The following is a 21,821-nucleotide window of genomic DNA, read 5'->3' as shown; positions in this document are numbered from 1 at the left end:
AGAGGCCCCATTTAAAATTACAAAACAAATACTTGAGTAAATAATTTTTGCTCTAAACAATAAGAAAACTTTTTAATTTAAATACAAAAAAAAAAAGAATAAAATAGCAGTAACAACAAAAGCAAAAACAAACAAATTTAAATTAAATTACGCAAAAGTTGTAAATTAAATGAAATTGTGATAAAATAATAAATAAACAAAAACAAAAAAAAAAAGACAGCAACAAAAATCAAACAAACAACCACAACAATACATTCCAATTTAATTAAAAAAGTTAAAGATACCGCTCCATCTACAAAAAAAAAAAATAACAAAAATGTGTCCAAAAAATTCAAAAGCTCCCATATTTTTAATTGGTGGCATATGCTTTGTCATCATATTGGTGGCCATATGCGGCATAACACTCATCAATAATATCAATTTATCAAATATCATACGTTTAAATGAAAAAGTTGCTAGCGATAGTATGTCACCAAATAATCATCATGAGGCATCACAAGATTATGAAGACAATGCCAGCAGTCACAGCAACAGTCATGACAAGGAGAGACTTATGGCAGGAGATATTACAAATTATGAACAAAATCATCCCAAAAATATTTATAGATATGATAAAGAGACTGGCATGATGTCGAATATTAATGTGGATAATAAACAACAACAGCAACAGTCATTTGCTACTCCTTCTACGACATCAACACTGGACTCAAAGGCTGCTTTAAGACAAACCGAAACTGTTGCAAATGTAGATTCTAGTGCAAAGGGTTTCTGGCAAAATGACAAAATCATAACGAATGAAAGAAATATTGACAGTTTACAAATACAGGAAATCAATGCGATTGAGTCTTCCTCCTCCTCTTCATCTTCTTCTACGACAACAACGAGTATCATTGATAATGATTTGTTAAATCAAGTTTTAGATTCTACTTCCCTATCAACTACACCTTCTACTTCCACTTCCTCCACATCCGAGTCGTCTTCTCTGGCGGCCTTAACTCCTCCGTCTCCTTTTGTTCTTGTTATAAGTGACAAGAATACTTCCATGATTGATTATGAGAAACGTTCGCATGTTGTTAAGGTGAGTTTTAGTTTTTCTATTTGAAATATTTAATGGCATTACATCACAACCGTTTGTTGGGGATGCTCCGATTTAGAATGATTGGAATTTACAGAATTATTTGCAGACTATAGAGACCATAGATCAATTTATGGACTAGTATGTTTATAGATAAGTCTCTAGTATAGATCAGTATGCAGACAAAGCTATAAAGTCTATAGATCAGACTACCAGTCTATCGACTAGTCTGTTAGTAAGACTATTGACTAGTCAATAGGCTATAGATCAGTCTCTAAAGAAGTCTATCGATCAATTTTAGACTACTTTTTACATCAGACTATGGTTCAGTCCCTTTAGTACTTTATAAATCTTTAGAAAATATAGATAGAATACTTTATATATTAATTACTAGACTAGAGATCAGTCTACTGATTAATTTATTGACAATACTATATATACATATATAGACCATTCGATCGACTATTCTATAGATCAGAATATAGATTATTCTATGGATCAATCACTAGCCTATAGATCAAGTTCTAGAGATGTCTTTGGATCAGATGTCCACAGATCGGATTTTAGTCTAAAGTTCAGTGTACCTACTAGTCTTTAGATCAGGCTATCTACAAGTCTATACATCAGTCTCTAGACTAGTTTACAGATCAGTCTCTAAACTAGTCTATAGGTTAGTCTTTAGACTAGTCTATAGATCAGAGTCTAGACTAGTCTATAGATCAGTCTCTAGACTAGTTTAAAGATCAGTCTCTAGACTAGTTTATAGATCAGTCTATAGTCTAGTTTATAGATCAGTCTTTAGACTAGTCTATAGATCAGTCTCTAGACTAGTCTATAGATCAGTCTCTAGACTAGTTTAGAGATCAGTTCCGAGACTAGTATATAGATCAGTCTGTACACAAGTCTAGTCTAGTCTATAAATCAGAGTCAAGACTACTCTATAGATCAGTCTCTAGACTAGTCTATAGATCAGTCTATAGGTCAGTCTCTAGACTAGTCTATAGATCAGTATCTAGACTAGTCTATAGATCAGTCTCTAGACTAGTCTATAGATCAGTCACTAGTCTAGTTTATTCATCAGTCTCTAGACTAGTCTATAGATGAATCTCTAGACTAGTATATAAATCACAGTCTAGATTAGTCTATAGATCTGTCTCTAGACTAGTCTATAGATCAGAGTCTAGACTAGTCTATAGATCTGACTCTAGACTAGTTTATAAATCAGTCTCTAGACTAGTCTATAGAGCAGTCTCTAGACTAGTGACTAAACAACAGATCAGCCCCCAGACTAGTCTATATCAGTCTCGTTCTCTAGAGTAGTCTATAGATCAGACTATTGACCAGTTTATAGATCCAAATATAGACTAGTCTTTAGCTCAGGCTTATCTAAATATCATATTATAGATCAGACTGAAGTTGATCATCTTCCTCGGTACTACATTACGTTTTTAGTCGACATTAACCTCAAATAGTATTTCCTTCATGTAGTTCTTAAAAAAAAACAAACTGTTATAAAATTGATGACTTTTTATCACAGTTTTACTTTTTATTTAATACGTTTCTTTTTTTTTAACATGAAAACTTTTTAACTACATTAAAAGTAATTGTCGTTTTTTCTTCCTACATTTTCTGCTAAATTTGTATAAAAGAATAAATATTTTGCATATTTTTTTTTCACAAATAAGTTTTATTACAAAAAAGTTTCTGTTTTAGTGTAAATGCATGCATGTGCATGTGTAGTAAAAACAAAATTGTAAAAATTTTGTTAAAGAAAAGTTTTTGTTTTCACTATCATTATCAAGGAAAAACAAGAAAATAGTAAATTTTGTTTTTTTATACATTGAAACTGTTTTAAAACATAAACAATTTATTTAATTTAAATAAATGAACTGTTTTATAATAGATTTACATGCGAGGGTTTTTTTATATTATTTTTCTATACTTTTTCTTATTTTTAAATAAATTTACTGATGTAACTGAATCTATAATAATTATAATAAATTAAATTAAATATTTAAAAATTTTTTATTTTCTTTTTCATTTCAGGTAATATTTATGACCATTTTATACGAAACTTTAAAACATATTCAGATAAGTATCAATATACAATATTTACTCAGATTTCAAATCATATATGTGTATAGATCATACTAGTCTATCAATCAAAATATAGGTGTGATCTGTCTATAGCTTAGACTATAGTTCAGTTTATATATTATTCTATAGACAACTTAATAGATCACACTATAGATCTGAGGTGAGACTTCAGATTAGTACCTATCCCAAACTATAGATCAGTGCATCGATCAAGTTAGTGGTTAGACTAGTCCATAGATTAGTTTCGATATTAGACTACAGATCGATTTCTAATAAATTTACAATATTTACTCAGATTTAGTATGATACATGTGTATAGATCAGACTATATAATAGTCTATCGATCAAAATTTAGATAGATTACACTATAGATTATTTTATAGACAACTTAATAGACCACACTTTAAACCTAGGATGAAACTTCAGATCTATATATCAGACTACAAACTAGTTTGTAGATCCGTCTACAGTCCAGTATATAGTTCAGCCTATAGACCAATCTATAGATCAGTCTTTAGATCAGACTATAGAAAAGTATCGGCTATTGGCAATTATCAGTCTTGGTTATAATCTTATCTATAGACTGGTCTAAGTTCCGTACTGTAGACCAGTCTATAGATCGGACTATTGACCAGTGAATAGATCAAACATTATATAAATATATACCAGTCTATATATAACTATAGACTAGTCTGTAGATCAGACTATAGACCAGTATATACATCAAATGGACTAATCTTTAGACCGATCCGTATATCAAACTATTGAGAAGTTAACAGATAAAACTGTCAAACAATTTGTAGATGAGACTATATATCATCACATTTTAGACTGCTCTATAGTGTATATAACCCAGTCCACAGATCAGACTTTAGACCTGACTATAGACTATAAACTAGTCAATAGATCAAAATAGATCTTACTATAGATCAGATAAAGATAATAGATCACACTATAAACCTAGGACGAGACTTCAGATCAGTACTTAACCCAAACTATAGATCAGTGCATCGATCAAGTTATTGATCATACTAGTCCATATATCAGACTATATGATATACAATAGATCTATTTCTAACTCAAACTGTTATCCAGCCTTCAGACCATGGACCAGAGTTTAGATAAAACTGTAGATCAGTATATAGATAAAACTATAGATCGATCTAATATTTATTTATAGATATCAGAATGCGCAGAGTGGCAATGGAATAATATATACATATATCAGACTGTAGATCAGTCTATAGATCTGAATATAGACCAATCTAGTAAACAAGCTATAAACCTGTAAATATATAAATTTGTGGATCAATATACAGACTAATTTATAGATCACACAACAGACAGGTGTAGACCAGTCTATAGATCAGGATAGGTCATACTAGTGTATAGATCAGACAATTGATTGATCAATAATCTTCAAATTTCTTAGGGAATGTAAACAATATTCAAGGTATTCATTCCTCTTCCCCTTTTATAAAAAAACATTTAAAATATATTTTTAATCAATTATTTAAAACAGTTTTTAACTGAAAATCCCTAAAATCATATTATGTACTTTTTTTTAATAAACTTAATTTAATTTGCTTTGCAAACAGTTCTGTGGCATCTAGCAAATTTTCATATTCCAATAAAAAACAATTTAATAAAGTTTTAATTTAATGCACATAAACAAAAATAATATTGATTAAGAATTTCTATAAAAATATTAAAAAAAAAAAATATTTTATAAAAAGAATAATAAATAAACAAATGAACAAATAAACGACTCAACACACTTGCACAAAAAATAACAAACAAAAACAATTAAGAGTAAAAACTATCAGTTCTTTTATTTTAATACAAAAAATAAAACTTGAACATCATTTTTGCAGTATATACAGTAAAAGCTTTCAATAATGGAGGCTAAGTATGCACTAAAAATCGTTCGATTTATCAAACTGAAATTGTCCAAATGTAACAAACACAAAACGTTCCTATGACTTTATAATAAAAAGGATTTATTGTCTCCTCTTGATAGATTTACATCCATTCATAGTTTTCACTGTTCTGTTTGATATTTTTAAAATTTTTTGTGTTATTTGCACACAATACAATAAACTATAAAAATATTTAAAGTTTTTATATTTGTCTTCTTTTTTTTTTGACAATAAATGCATTGTAGACAACAAAATATTTTCCATTTCTTTTTTTCTCATCTATAGAAAAACGTTTATACACACTTTTCGTTTAAGTGGGTGGGGTTCACACTTTTTATACAAAAGTGCAAAGTAATAAAAAAGAATTGTATAAATTTTAAAAATCTTTATTTATGGTATATGGTTCGTATGTGAACAGATGTTATTGAATGGGTTCAGTTGCGGATTATGTCTATCATGCTCGATGGTGCTTAATTTGATTCATTATTTGAAACTTATTTGGTTGATTACATTTAAGATCGTACTCTATTTCGAGATCACACTATAGACTTGTCAAATTATCGACTAGTCTACTGAACAGTCTATAGATTAGACTATAGACCATTTAAAGATCAGTCTATAGATCATCTAATAGATCAGACTAAAGAGCATTCTAAATAGTAGACTATAAACTAGTATATAAATAAGTCTTTGGACCAGTCTATATATCAGACTATATATCAGTCTATAGAGCAGAATATAGTCCACCCTACAGATCAGTCTATAGAGCAGAATATAGTCCACCCTTCAGATCAGTATTGAGCTAAGCCTATAGAGTAGTCTATAGATTACACTATAGGACAGTCAATAAGTCAGACAGAACAGTCTATAGAGCAGCATATTAATCAGGATATAGATCTGCATATAGATCGGACTACATACATATCATACATATATAACTAACTAACTAACTAACTAACTAACTAACTAACTAACTAACTAACTAACTAACTAACTAACTAACTAACTAACTAACTAACTAACTAACTAACTAACTAACTAACTAACTAACTAACTAACTAACTAACTAACTAACTAACTAACTAACTAACTAACTAACTAACTAACTAACTAACTAACTAACTAACTAACTAACTAACTAACTAACTAACTAACTAACTAACTAACTAACTAACTACTAACTAACTAACTAACTAACTAACTAACTAACTAACTACTAACTAACTAACTAACTAACTAACTAACTAACTAACTAACTAACTAAGTAACTAACTAACTAATTATCACATTATACAGCAATCTATAAATACACCAGTCTGTAGATCACACTATTGACCAGTGTATAAATCTGACTATAGAACAGTATATAAATCAGACTGTAGATCAGTCTACAAATCGGACTATAAACAGATTACAAAACAATCCGTAATATATTGACTATAGTAGGATTTATACCAGCGAATTGATCAGTTTATACATCATTCTACAGATCTATCCTTAGATCATTCTATAGACCAATCTATATATCAGACTACGGAAATCATACTATAGAACAGTATATAAATCAGACTGTAGATCAGTCTACAAATCGGACTATATAACATATTACAGATCACTCCGTAATATTTAGACTATAGTATACCAGAGAACAGACCAGTTTATAGATCATTCTATAGATCAATCTTTAGATAATTTTATAGACCAATCTATATATTAGACTACAAACTAGTGTGTAGATCCGGCTATAGTCCAGTATATAGTTTAGCCTATAGGCCAATCTATAGATTAATCTTTAGATCAGAGTATAGACCAGTATAGACTATAGACAGGTATCAGTTCCGTCCTATAGACTGGTCTATAGTCTATAGACTTGGTTATAGTCTGATCTATAGTTCCGTACTATAGATCAGTCTATAGATCAGACCAGTCTGTAGATCTGACTATAGACTACTCTTTAGGTCAACTTTAGACCGATCTGTAGATCGAACTATAATCTATAGATCAGACTATTAAGAAGTTAACAGATAAAGCTGTCGAACAATTTATAGATGAGACTATAGATCATCACATTATAGACTGCTCTATAGTATAACCCAGTCTACAGATCAGACTTTAGACCAGACTATCACTATAACTAATCAATAGATCAAAATAGATCTTACTATAGATCAGTCTAAAGATAATACAAATCACAAATCTCTTTGAATTTTCTACTCTAACTTGCAAAAGTTTTTAATATTAAATATGTCGACAACTTTTACCAAATAATCCTAATCAAATACAATTTTTTTATTATTTATTCATATATCATTTTTCCATTATTTGGAACAAGAAAAATAAATGCGCCAGACATTGTTTGCTGTTTAAATATTTGAATATTTATTCTACAAAATTTCAAAGCCATCGACCTAACCCCATTTTTTTGTTGAATTATATTTGTATATAATAATAACCATGCGTGCCAATTTTTAAGCTTTTTAATAAAAATCATAAAAAACCGGCAACATTACAATTAAATATAATAAAATTACTACAATAAATATAGAACTTATGCAAATATTTAACTTTCTTTCATCATCATAACAAATATGAAAGAGTCAAAATGCCTAAAAGTAGGCAAAACGATTTATAATATGATATATACTCCAGGGTATTTATTGTTTAAATATTGATTTGTAATAAAATTTGTTGTTGTTTTTTTATTACATACATATATTTTCTTACACTCATCACACCTAAACGAGAACTTTTTCGAATATGAATTATTTTCAATTTAGCTCTTTGAAGTTTTTTTTTTTCTATAAGGTTTTGCGTTTATTGCCAGACAACCGGTGTTGGCTGGAAAAATGTTATATTAACTCTTATGTTGGAAAATTGAAGTTTTCTATTTTCTTTAAAATATTATTTTTTTCCCATAGAGTTTTCTTTGATATTGACTTAAAAGTAATAATGCTATTTAATATTTTCTAAAAGCTTTCATTTTTTTTTACTTTAAATATTGATATTCTTTTTATATTTATAAAGAAAAATTTTTGATTGGCTAAATAACCTTTAAGTTAAGATTTTTTGCAACAAGTTAAAACTTTTTATTAAAAAGGTAAAGCATTTTAAATCATTTGGAATTCTTGAAAATCCCTAAGGAATTTTAAAATCCCAGTCTTACCCTTCAAACACTTCAAATATAACCCCTTCAAGTGCTGGTCTTATCGACTAAGCTCTTTTTTGTTATCTTGAAAAATATGCCTTTTTTTCTTTCTTGTGTGTTCAAATAAAATTTTCAATTGACCTTCAATATTAAGCATATAGTAGGTATGTTGTAGGTGGTTATACAAGTTCAAAACTTAACCCACTCATAGTGTATCTATTACTTTATCTTGTTTGGAGTATGTTTTTTGTTCGAGTATAATGTTCTTCTTACTGCTTTAACTTACATATTTACAGAAGAAGTATGTAGAAGAAAATGAACGAAGACAAGACATTTGTTATTGCAATGGATTGTAAAGATAAAAGTAGTACATACAACTTGCTGCAAAAATAAAGAAAAAAAAAAAATTTTGTAAAAATGTTCAAGGTCAATTTCAATGTAGTCGTAAATAAACAAAAAGAAATTCAAGTTTAATTTTATATACAAACAAACAAAAATTTTTCCGTTTTTTTGTAAATTTAAATTTAAGTATTTTTCTTAAAACTTGGAATTAGCTTTACAGTTTAAACTATAGAAGAGTCTCAAAATTGTTCTATCTGTAGAATAGCCTGTAGATCGATCTGGTCTATATATAGACCAGACTATAGACTGGTCTATAGATAAATCTCTAGACTTGTATATAAATCATTCTATAGACTGTTCTATAGATCAATCTATAGACTGGTCTATAAATCAATCTATAGACTGGTCTATAAATCAATCTATAGACAGGTCTATAGATCAATCTATAGACTGGTCTATAGATCAATCTATAGACTGGTCTATAGATCAATCTATAGACTGGTCTATAGATCAATCTATAGACTGGTCTATAGATCAATCTATAGACTGGTCTATAGATCGATATATAGACTGGTCTATAGATCAATCTATAGACTGGTCTATAGATTAATCTATATACTGATCTATAGATCAATCTATATACTGGTCTACAGAACTGGTCTCTAGACCATTCTATAGACTGGTCTATAGATCAATCTATAGACTGGTCTAAAGATCAATCAATAGACGGGTGTATAGATCAATCTATAGACTGGTCTATAAATCAATCTATAGACTGGTCTATAAATCAATCTATAGACTGGTCTATAGATCAATCTATAGACTGGTCTATAGATTAATCTATATACTGATCTATAAATCAATCTATATACTGGTCTATAGATCAATCTATGGACTGGGGTATAGATCAATCTATAGACTGGTCTATAGATTAATCTATAGACTGGTCTATAGATCAATCTAAAGAGTGGTCTATAGATCGATCTATAGACCAGTCTATATATCAATCTATAAATCAATCTATAGACTGGTCTATAGGCCAATCTATATATCAATCTGTACACTGGTCTATAGAACAATATATAGACTTGTCAATAGATCAATCTATAGACTGGTCTATAGATCAATCTATAGTCTGGTCTATAAATCAATCTATAGACAGGTCTATAGGTCAATCTATGGACTGGTCTATAGATTAATCTATAGACTGGTCTATAGACCAATCTATAGACTGGTCTATAGATCAATCTATAGACTGGTCTATATATCAACCTATAGATTGGTCTATAGATTAATCTATAGACTGGTCTATAGATCAATCTATAGACTGATCTATACATCAATCTATATACTGGTCTATAGATCAATCTATAGACTGATCTATACATAAATCTATATACTGGTCTATAGATCAATCTATAGACAAAAAATTTCAGATTTTCGTAACACACACATTTATCACTTATACCATTGCGTTTTTACTAGCAGTTTTACTTATTTCCTTTTTGCGCCATATTTATTTTAAATAATTCTCATGTTTATTTAAATAAGTCCCAATAAATTGAAAATATCAAGAGAAAATTTAACAACTTACAAAAAAGTACATTATTTAAAACACGACATAACATGTTTTTTTTTGTATTGGTTGGCATATTTTTTGCTGCAATATTGTGGCTACCACAAAAAAATTTGTGCTTTTTGAAAAAACAAATTTTTAAATTTAAATTTTAAAACTGCAAAAGACTGCATATTTTAGGGGGGGAAATGCCATAATAAGAACAACTTTCAATATGAGTTCATGCATGCAAATGTAGTTTTTCAACAGTGACCGGCACAGAGAGAACAAGCCTAAATTAAATTGAACTTAGTGAAAACTACTTTTTATATATATTGTTTTTCCTGTACTAACTTTAATATGTTTATTTTAATACAAACTTTCATTCGGCCCCTATTATTTGAGTCTGCCTACCACTGCATTTGGATTAATGTAAGAGTATATGAAAATTATAATTACGTTGCGTTTTTATTTTTTAGTTTTGCTCATTCCATAAAGTGACTTGTGCAATAAAATTAGTGCTTCGCTTGAATTGGTTTAGTTCGTTTTGCTTTATAGGGACCGAATGTCTTTCTCTCTGTCTGTCTTTCTACATAAGAGCTAAACATTTTATATTTTTAATCTCTAAGGGGTTTTAAAGCTCAATTCTTGTATTTAAATGTAGGTTTTTCCATAGATTTTTTAAATTACAAAAAAAAAAAAACTATAGATTTAAAGCAAACGCAGAGCAAGAAAGAGAAAGGACATGTGTGTGTGTGTCTAAATACTAATGTTTGGTAATTTACCATGCAACCTACTATGCTACTTATACTTGACACACACACTCTCTGATACACTTATGGCCAGGATTTAGTGCTTTTTTGTATAAGTGTGTGTTTGTTGGTTTATGTGGTTGTTTTTTTTTTTTCTGCTACCAATATCATTAATTTAAGTGCATTTTCTATGAGGCTGCAGCAGCTGAAAAAGAGTATTAAATTATTATTATTTTTGTTTGACGTAGATCAACAAAAAGTCCTTTTTGTTATATATATATATATTTTTTTGTATTACAATAGTGGCTTTTATATAATATACCAGGTTTAAGCAAGAGGCTATTAAGGTTATTATATAATTTATTATTTTTGTTTAATGCATAAAAGGCTAATAGTTTGCTTTTTTAACTTTTGGTTAAAATAAATTGTGCCTTGAAGATAAATATAGGTTGTGTTGAAAAACAATGCTAATATAAGCTAAAGAAGGGACAGAAACTTTTATATAAAAAAGGCTTAGAACAGAACCAATAGAATTTGAGCTCGAATCAAATTATCTTCAAAATTTCGACCATTACTTTGATTGCAAGGTTTTCACGGACAAGCGGATTATAGACGGATACGGCTTAACATAGGTTAGGTTGATAGGAGGATGTATCCACATAAGCCTGACAATGACAAAGAAATTGCTCCAGAGTTTCACTGACCTTTCTACATGCTCTACATTAGTCTGAATCGAAATTTAGATTATCGATAAATTTTCTATAGAAAATTTAAGTTATCGATAAACTTTTTGTAAAAAATCGATGTTATCGATAAATTTTCTATAGAAAATCGATGTTATCGATAAATTGTCTATAGAAAATTTAAGTTATCGATAAATTTTCTGTAGAAAATTTGAATTATCGATAAATTTTCTGTAGAAAATTTAAGTTATCGAAAAATTTTCTGTAGAAAATTAAAGTTATCTATAAATTTTCTATAGAAAATCTAAGTTATCGATAAATTTTCTTTAGAAAATCTAAGTTATCGATAAATTTTCTATAGAAAATTTAAGTTATCGATACATTTTCTATAGAAAATTAAAGTTATCGATAAATTTTCTATAGAAAATTTAAGTTATCGATCAATTTTCTATAGAAAATTAAAGTTATCGATCAATTTTCTATAGAAAATTAAAGTTATCGATAAATTTTCTATAGAAAATTAAAGTTATCGATAAATTTTCTATAGAAAATTAAAGTTATCGGTAAATTTTTTTATAAAACATTTAAGTTATCGATAAATTTTCTGTATAAAATTTAAGTTATCGACAAATTTTCTGTATAAAGTTGAAGTTATCGATAAATTTTCTACAGAAAATTTAAGTTATCGATAAATTTACTATAGAAAAGTTAAGTAATCGATAAATTTTTTATAGAAAATCTATGTTATCGATAAACTTTCCATAGAAAATGTATGTTATCGATAAATTTTCTATAGTAAATTTTCCATAAAAAATTTATGTTATCAATGAATTTTTTAAAGAAAATTTAAGCTATCGACACATTTTCTATAGAAAATTTAAGCTTTCGATAGATTTTCTATAGAAAATTTAAGTTATCGATAAATTTTCTATACGAAATCTATGTTATCCATAAATTTTCATAGAAATTTTAAGTTATCGATAAATTTTCTACAGAAAATTGAAGTTATCGATAAATTTAAGTTATAGATAAATTTTTCGTAGAAAATGTGTGTTATCGATAAATCGTCTATAGAAAATTTAAGCTATCGATAAATTGTTTACAAAAAATTTATGTTGTCGATAAATTTTCTATAGAAAGTGAAGCTATCGATAAGTGTTCTATAGTAAATTTTAATTATCGATATACAAAATATAAAAAATTTCTATAAAAAGTTTTTAATTATCGATAAAATGTCTATAAAAATTCTTATCGATATAATTTCTATAAAGAATTAAAGTTATCGTTAAATGTTCTATACAAAATTTAAGTTATCGATAAAGTTTCTTTTAAAATTTAAATTCGTGGATGATTTTATTTAATTAATTTTTAGTTATCGATAAATTTTTTATAATTAGTTAAAGTTATCGATGCTATATAGCAAATTAATGTTAACGACATAATATTCTTCAGAATAAATAAGTAATCAATAATAAAGTTATCGGTATGTTTTAGATGACTATCTCTTACTAAGGCAAAGTACTTTTTTTCAAAATGTCCCTCATCAACTTTCTCTCTCTCTCTGTATTCCTTTAACTAAAAACTTACCTCAAATGGTGGGAAAAAGTTCTCATAATTTTCCTGTTGATTTTATTTTGCCAACACCACAAGAAAATTACTTTATGACAGCTTAACTGTCAAAAGTTTATTTTTTAACATAATCAACTGTCCAAATAACAAACACATACACACACCAAAAACAAGAGATAAAACTTGTGGACGAACAAGTGTTCTGTCACAGTCTAAGGCAATGTTTTACAGTGGGCTTTTAAAAAAAATGTGAATAATAATAAAAACATGAAATATTTTGATATTAACTGGCATTATATGATTTCGAATATTTAAATATATATTTAGTTTTGTTTAATATTTAAATCAGATATCACAGTTTCACCCAAATTGCTAATTAATTGTTACTTGCAGGACACTGATACGTATAATTGATATTTTAAATAAAATAGCACTCATACGCCCAGTACTACTACTATTCAATAATACAGCTTCTTCGCTGCTATCGTTAAATATTGAAAACATTTGTTTTTAAATAGCAAATACATATTTTGCACAATATTCTGTTCTCCCTTCTCACCTCTATGATGACATTTGTTTTTTTACAATTAATTCTATAGAAATAAGTAACAATTTCTTTAGACGACCAGTAGAACACAAAAGTACTTATACATTTTTTCTTAAATACTAGTCAATCAATTTCAATTATTTCTTCCTTTTACTTTGTGTGCTAATAGATAATTTGTTTGCCTTGAAAATTTGTTTCTTCTCTTGCTTCTTTAAAGTTTTCTTAGTTTCAAGTCTCTGCCAGCTGTTTTGTGTGGAACATTAAAGTTGCCAGCAACATCATTAAGAAAAAAAAAAAAACATTTTGGTTTCTCATGGTTGCAAGCGCTAAAGTTTTATAAGAACTTTTTCTTTTCGATTTTTTCTTAAATAGTTTTTGTTCTGACTGCTTTGTTTTCTTTTTTCTATTCTGTTGCAAAAACTTTCTTAAAGCCGCTAGCTATTTTAAGTAGTTATGGCAACAAGAACAACAGAATTTGCAATTTTTAAAATTTTCTTTTGTGTTTTTCAAAACAACTTTTCGTATTTGCATTTCTTAATTTTTTTAGAGTTCTGTTGGGTACTTAGAAATAATTTCTTTCATTTTTCTTTTGAAAGTTTTTCTTTTAATTATTAGGCTTATTTTTTAGGGGGTTTCTTTTATGAGGATGTTAGTGATAGAAAGTTAATGATAACCTATCTAGTTATCGATCACATATAGACTAGTACAGCTATGGAACTCTTTTCTATACCAAATTTATAATATCGATAAATTTCTATAGAACATTTTTGTTAATGGAAAATTTTCTATACAAAAGTTAGTTATCAATAAATATTATTTAAAGTTAGAAAGAGTTATAGATAACTTTTGTATAATAATTTTAAGTTTCACAACATTTTTTTTTTTCATAGAAAATTGTTCTTTTAATAGAAAATTTTCTGAAAATGTCTCTTTTTATAGCGAATTTTCCGAAAATTTCTCTTTTTATAGAAAATTTTCTCATAATATCTCTTTTTATAGAAAATTTTGGGAAATTTTCTCTTTTTATAGAAAAGTTTCGGAAAATTTCACATTTAATAGAAAATTTTGGGAAGATTTTTCTTTTTATAGAAAAATTTCTCTTTTTACAGAGAAAGTTTATAAATATTTCTCTTTTTATACAAAATTTTTAGGAAAATTTCTTTTTTTTTATAGAAAATTGTCAGGAATATTTATTTTTTACAGAAAATTTAATTCTCTTTTTTATAGAAAATGTATATAAAATTTTTGGAAATTTTCTATTTTTATAGAAAATTTTTGGAAAATTTCTATTTTTATAGAAAATTTTTGTAAAATTTCTATTTTTATAGAAAATTTTTGGAAAATTTCTATTTTTATAGAAAATTTTTGGAAAATTTCTATTTTTATAGAAAATTTTTGGAAAATTTCTATTTTTATAGAAAATTTTTGGAAAATTTCTATTTTTATGGAAAATTTCTATTTTTATGGAAAATTTCTATTTTTATGGAAAATTTCTATTTTTATGGAAAATTTCTATTTTTATGGAAAATTTCTATTTTTATAGAAAATTTTCGGAGAATGTCTCTTTTTATAGAAATTTTTCGGAAAATGTCTCTTTTTATAGAAAATTTTCGGAAAATGTCTCTTTTTATAGAAAATTTTCGGAAAATGTCTCTTTTTATAGAAAATTTTCGGAAAATGTCTCTTTTTATAGAAAATTTTCGGAAAATGTCTCTTTTTATAGAAAATTTTCGGAAAATGTCTCTTTTTATAGAAAATTTTCGGAAAGTGTCTCTTTTTGTAGAAAAGTTTCGGAAAATGTCTCTTTTTTATTGAAAATTTTCGGAAAATTTCTCTTTTTATAGAATTTTTTTTGGAAAATTTCTCTTTTTATAGAAATTTTTTTTTTGGAAAATTTCTCTTTTATAGAACATTTTCGGAAAATTTCTCTTTTTATAGAACATTTTCGGAAAATTTCTCTTTTTATAGAACATTTTCGAAAAATTTCTCTTTTTATAGAACATTTTCGGAAAATTTCTCTTTTTATAGAACATTTTCGGAAAATTTCTCTTTTTATAGAACATTTTCGGAAAATTTCTCTTTTTTTAGAACATTTTCGGAAAATTTCTCTTTTTATAGAAAATTTTCGGAAATTTTCCCTTTTTATAGAAAATTTTCGGAAATTTTCTCTTTTTATAGAAAATTTTTGGAAAATTTCTCTTTTTATAGAAAATTTTAGGAAAATTTCTCTTGTTATAGAAAATTTTCGAAAAATTTCTCTTGTTATAGAAAATTTTCGAAAAATTTCTCTTTTTATAGAAAATTTTCTTTTTAAATTTCCTCTTTTTTATAGAAAATTATCTTAAAATTGCTCTTTTTATTAAAATTTTTCGGAAAATTTCTCTTTTCATAGAAAATTTTGGGAAATTTTCTCTTTTTATAGAAAATTTTAGGAAGATTTCTCTTTTTATAGAAAATTTTGGGAAGATTTCTTTTTTTTATAGAAAATTTTGGGAAATTTTCTCTTTTTATAGAAAAGTTTTGGAAAATTTCTCTTTTTATAGAAAATTTTTTGAAAATTTCTCTTTTTATAGAAAATTTTTTGAAAATTTCTCTCTTGTTATAGAAAATTTTTTGAAAATTTCTCTTTCTATAGAAAATTTTATAGAAAATTTTGGGAAGATTTCTCTTTTTATAGAAAATTTTCGGAAATTTTCTCTTTTTGTAGAAAATTTTTCGGAAAATTTCTCTTTTTATAGAAAATTTTGGGAAATTTTCTCTTTTTATAGAAAATTTTCGGAAATTTTCTCTTTTTATAGAAAATTTTTGGAAAATTTCTCTTTTTATAGACATTTTTTGTGGAAAATTTCTCTTTTTATAGAAAATTTTTTGAAAATTTCTCTTTTTATAGAAAATTTTTTGAAAATTTCTCTTTTTATAGAAAATTTCTCTTTCTATAGAAAATTTTCAGAAAATTTCTCTTTTTATAAATAATTTTTCGAAAATTTCTCTTTTTATAGAAAATTTTTCGAAAATTTCTCTTTTTATAGAAAATTTTCTTTTTAAATTTCCTCTTTTTTTTATAGAAAATTTTCGGAAAATTGCTCTTTTTATTAAATTTTTTTGGAAAATTTCTCTTATTATTGAAAATTTTCGGAAAATTTCTCGTTTTATAGAAAATGTTTGGAAAATTCTATGTTCCCATGAGAAATATAAACCTTAAAACATTTACTTTTCTATTTTTTTTATGGTTCATGAAACTAAAAAGACTTTGAGTGTGCTTGCTTAAAGTCAAAAGGATGTTAAACAATAATGGCCAACACAACATCAACTAAGTAACAGAGTGTGCCAGTAGTACATGCAAGTACAGGGATATTAACTTAACTAAAGTTGTATGTCAAACTTAAGTAAAGCATAATCACTTTGCTGGTCATTAAACATGACATTTTTGACTTTTAAACAAAAGTTAGAGAGAAAATAACAAAAAAAAAAAAAATATAAAATTTAAATAGATGCAAATATAAATAAACAAAAAATATATAAAAAATTATACATAATTCATATCTAGCAAATGCTTATGGTAGCCCATCTTTATTTAAAATTCAAGGAAAAATTTACTTTAATTAAAGAAATATTGCTTGTAGATATGTAAATATATATAAAATGAAAGACACATAGACAGTTTTGTTGAAAAGTTTAGACAGCTTTAAACAAAAATTCATTTATCCCTAATATTTTACCATTTTAACATTTAACTGATATTTTGTTTTCTCATTTTAATACTTTGTAACTTTTGTTGTTTTCATTAGTTTTTTCTCGGTAGCAGGACCCTAGTGTATTATTACTGTTGACTATACAGCTCTTAAATTTTGTAATGTTCAAACATGTTTAAATACTGTTCAGACTTGTTCTCTGTTTTTGGTAGTTTCTTAATTTTTGTTTCATTGTATGTAGATGTGTTAGCATTTGAGAGTAGGTATGTAACTTTTAAAGATGTATGAATTTTTAAGTAAGTTATTATTTTTGTTTTTGATGCTCTTTTCTCTAATGACTTTAGGGACAGTATAACAGATTGATGTTGGCATCATTATAATGAACAACAATAACTTGAAACAATATTTCATTAAACATACAAACATGAATTTTCTGCAAAAAACTGTTGGTAGCTGGAACTTATGAATACACTGAAAATAAGAGATATTTATGTAAAATATTGATTTAATATAAAAAGAAAATTGTTTATAGAAACTGACATTTTCTAAAAGAATTTATAAAAAGAAGAACTTTTCGTCTATATAAAAAGAGACATTTTACAAACATTTTGTTTAAAAAGAGAAATTTTCCAAAAAAAAATTATAAAAAGAGAAATAAATATTCAAAGAAAATTTCCGATAACAAAAATTTTCCGAAATTTTTTTAAAATATGCATAAATTGATTGAAGTTATATTACGATGCGTATACGTTTTTTTGGTATTAAATATTCCACATACGTCCTTGAAATTTAGGAAAACATTTTTTAATGATTAAGGTGGCGTATGATGAATATTTAATACCACATAATGAATATAACGTATACACCTCGAAATTAATTTGTATATTTATATATTTTTAGATTTAAATAAAAATATATTCTCTATACAGTAGTTTTTCGATTTAACGAACCTATATGTTGTCAGGCCTGTTCGTTAAATCGAAGAGTTCGTTATATGCAGTACTAACTCGAAAGTGTCTTTTGAGTACATAAATAATTAAAATTACATAAAATCTAATTTATAAAAATATGTTCCAGGAAATATAATTTCTTTAGACAATATTTTATAAGAATTTTATGAAAAACTAGCAATTCATATCACAATGTAAAAATAATAAAGAAATTTGAAAAAACTCTGTTTATTTTGTATAACTAATCTACGTTCTGGAAAAGCACTCGGACGACATAATTCTTAAAGAATTTTAAACCCAATGGCTGGAACTGCGATGAATCTGAACCTGGCCTCAGAATTCCTTAGGAAATAGATTAATGTAAAGTTATTAAAGCGTTTCATTGTTTTCATTCTTTGAGATATCTGAACCCAAAGTTTTTTAAAATATTTTTTCCTTTATTTCACAGCTATTCCTGTAAATATCCTTTTTCCAAAAGAAAAACTATTTATATTGTTTATTCTATAACATGTCGTTTCTTACAATTTCTTAGAATTGATTTTTATTGGAAAAAATTATGGTCACTGTGGGGACTTGTTAGTTTGGCGAAAAATAAAAGCGAAATATTAAGGTATACGATTGGCAAAGTCTTTTTTTGAACACCAATTTCTATGGTTTTAAATTCTGAGGACAAATTCGGGTTGAGCACGAGCTTCTAGAAAAGTATACTTTGGCCTCTCTAAACATTTTTTGTTCCGATTTTCTAATTCGATCAACATTAGTTTTTGCGACATTAAGGATTGTAGATTTGATTATCTTATATTTTTGTATAAATCTTCAATAAAAAAATCTCAGATTATCTAGATTCTTCATTTTACTAAATTAGAAAAAATCAACTCTCGAAATCCATATTCGAAAGCAATGGAAAAGTAAATACCCCTCCTAATAACGTCGAAGCTTTTCTGACATGATTTTTAGTTATTTTTGTTAATTTAACTCTAATTTAAATTATTTTATTTATATTTGTTCGTTAAACTGAGTACCAAAAATTATTTTTTGTTCGTTATGTAAGGTACTCAATGTAAAAATATTGATAGTTCGCTAAATGCGATGTTCGTAGAAACGAATGTTCGTTAAATCGGAAAACTAATAATAATTCTTTGTTTTCTTTTACTTTCAGGTATGATTCTTTGAAATATTAACTAGAGTCCTAAGGTACCTACATATTACATACAGTTTTCTTTCAAAATGTTTAACTTAAATTTATCAAAATACCAAACACTTTTTTCCATTTTTCTTATATAAAAAAATCCCTTTCTGTGGTATGTCTATGGTTTGTCAGACAAAACCATTTGTCTTCCACAAATATCTTGACTTTTTTCTTCAATTCTTCCTTTCCGTATATTTTCCCCTTAACAATGACAACTAAATCAGTATAGAAATTGTTTTATACACTATTTAACAAAGTGATGACGATGATGAAAATATTGTTGTTTGTCACTATAGAAAGGAACTGAAAAATAAAAAAAAATAGATAATAATATAAAAAAATATAATGCAATATTCTTTATAAAATGTTTAACAGGAAAACTGTAATGGAGAAGACATTAATAATACTTGTCTGCATTTCAAAAGGATGTGATGCGTTTTAGGTTTTTTATTCTCTGTTATTGTTGTGGTTTTACTTTTGAAGAGCAATAACAACAGGGATGCTGAACTAGTTTTTCATACCGGAAGTTTGCAATGCAAACTATAAGGATAATCATTAAAGTGGACTTCCTAAAGGGTGTTAAGAGAGAAAGACATTTTTATTTGTTTTATATAAACGAATAGCAAATTCGTTTAGAATTTCAAAAAATTTATTCCGAAATTTTGTATAAATAGTAAAATTATTTATATAAAAAAAAATTAATTTTCCGAAAATGTTTTATAAAAAAGATAAATTTTCCGAAGAATTTCTATAAAAAAGAGAAATCTACGAAGACTTTCTATAAAAAAGGGAACTTTTCCGAAAATTTTATATAAAAAAGAGAAATTTTCCGAAAATTTTATATAAAAAAGAGAAATTTTCCGAAAATTTTCTATAAAAAAGAGAAATTTTCCGAAAATTTTCTATAAAAAAGAGAAATTTTCCGAAAATTTTCTATAAAAAGGAGAAATTTTCCCAATAATTTCTATAAAAAAGAGAAATTTTTCGAAAATTTCTATAAAAAAGAGATTTTTTGCGAAAATTGTCTATAAAAAAGTCGAGAAATTTCTATAAAAAACAAAAATTTTCCATAAAAAGAGAATTTTTCCTAAAATTTTCCAAAAAAAGAGAAATTTTCAAATATTTTCTATAAAAAAGAGAGATTTTTCAAAAAATTTCTATAAAAAAATGAAATTTTCCAAAAACTTTCTATAAAAATGAGAAATTTTCCGAAAAAATTCTATAAAAAAGAGAAATTTTCCGAAAAAATTCTATAAAAAAGAGAAATTTTCCGAAAAATTTCTATAAAAAAGAGAAATTTTCGAAAAATTTCTATAAAAAAGAGAAATTTTCCGAAAATTTTCAATGAAAAAGAGAAATTTTCCGGAAATTTTCTATAAAAAAGAGAAAATTTCCGAAAAAACTCATTTTTTTCAAAAATTTTCTTTAAAAAAGAACATTTCAAATTTCCACAAAAAGAAAAAATTTTCTGAAAGTTTTCCACAAAAAGAAACCCGTTCCGAAAATTTTCTGTAAAAAGGACATCTTTCGAAAATTTTCTATAAAAAGAGAAAATTTTGAAATTTCCTATACAATTTTTTTATACGATTTTCTATACAAAGGAAAATCTTGCGAAGATTTTCTATAAAAAAAGAAATCTTTCGAAGATTTTCTATAAAAAGAGAAATCTTTCGGATATTTTTTACAAAAAGAGAAATTTTTAGAAAATGTAAAAAAAAATTCCAAAAATTTTCGTTAAAAGAGTAATTTTCCGAATATTTTCTTTAAAAACAGATATTTTCAAAAAAGGTTCTATGAAAAAGAAATTCTCGAAAATTATCTTTAAAAAGAGAAAAATTTTGGGAATCCCTGGTTTGTTGACAAGAACTCTTTGTATTCTATATTTTTGTAAATAAATGACATGTATACTTAAAAGTTGTTGATGTCGTTGTAATAATTCAATTTTGTTACAATATTTTATTAAGATTTTCTACATGAAATATTTCACTATAAGGACACGTTCAATAATAAATTATAAGAAATGACAACAAATTTGTTGTTAACTAAATGTATGCTATTCATTTTTTTATTAAATTTGCACTGAAAAGTAGACTACACAAAAATATTATATTAAAAAATAAAACTTTTACAATATAACCTTGAATTATATGAAAATTTTAATAAAAGCTTTTCAGTAAAAGTATTATTTACTTTAACTTTACTTTGTTCTCCATTAACTGCTAATTTGAATACAATGAAATTTTTTTAATATCAATACTTTTTACTATTATTTAATTTTAAAGCATACTTTTAGGAATTTCAATTGA

At 26.0% G+C, this 21,821-nt stretch overlaps 1 protein-coding gene across 1 annotated transcript; it reads left to right on the top strand.

Annotated features, from left to right (window-relative positions):
- Positions 1 to 229: 229 nt before the first annotated feature.
- Positions 230 to 19,508, top strand: LOC119610400 (uncharacterized protein DDB_G0271670-like). Its single transcript, XM_037965576.1, has 2 exons — positions 230 to 1,078; positions 19,486 to 19,508. Exons 1-2 carry the CDS (start codon positions 317 to 319, stop codon positions 19,489 to 19,491), a joined length of 768 nt encoding a protein of 255 aa, XP_037821504.1. The 5' UTR covers positions 230 to 316; the 3' UTR covers positions 19,492 to 19,508.
- Positions 19,509 to 21,821: the final 2,313 nt, after the last annotated feature.

Source organism: Lucilia sericata, unplaced genomic scaffold (assembly GCF_015586225.1).
Source record: "Lucilia sericata isolate MDLA Ls3-8-SP2 unplaced genomic scaffold, ASM1558622v1 Contig001177F_arrow, whole genome shotgun sequence".
Taxonomy (NCBI): Eukaryota; Metazoa; Arthropoda; class Insecta; order Diptera; family Calliphoridae; genus Lucilia; species Lucilia sericata.
The sequence above is the reverse complement of the archived record's forward strand: the minus strand, read 5'-3'. Positions and strand labels throughout refer to the sequence as shown.

Excerpts from the sequence above, each read along its gene's own strand:
- LOC119610400 (XM_037965576.1), top strand. The coding sequence starts at position 317 with ATGTGTCCAAAAAATTCAAAAGCTCCCATATTTTTAATTGGTGGCATA.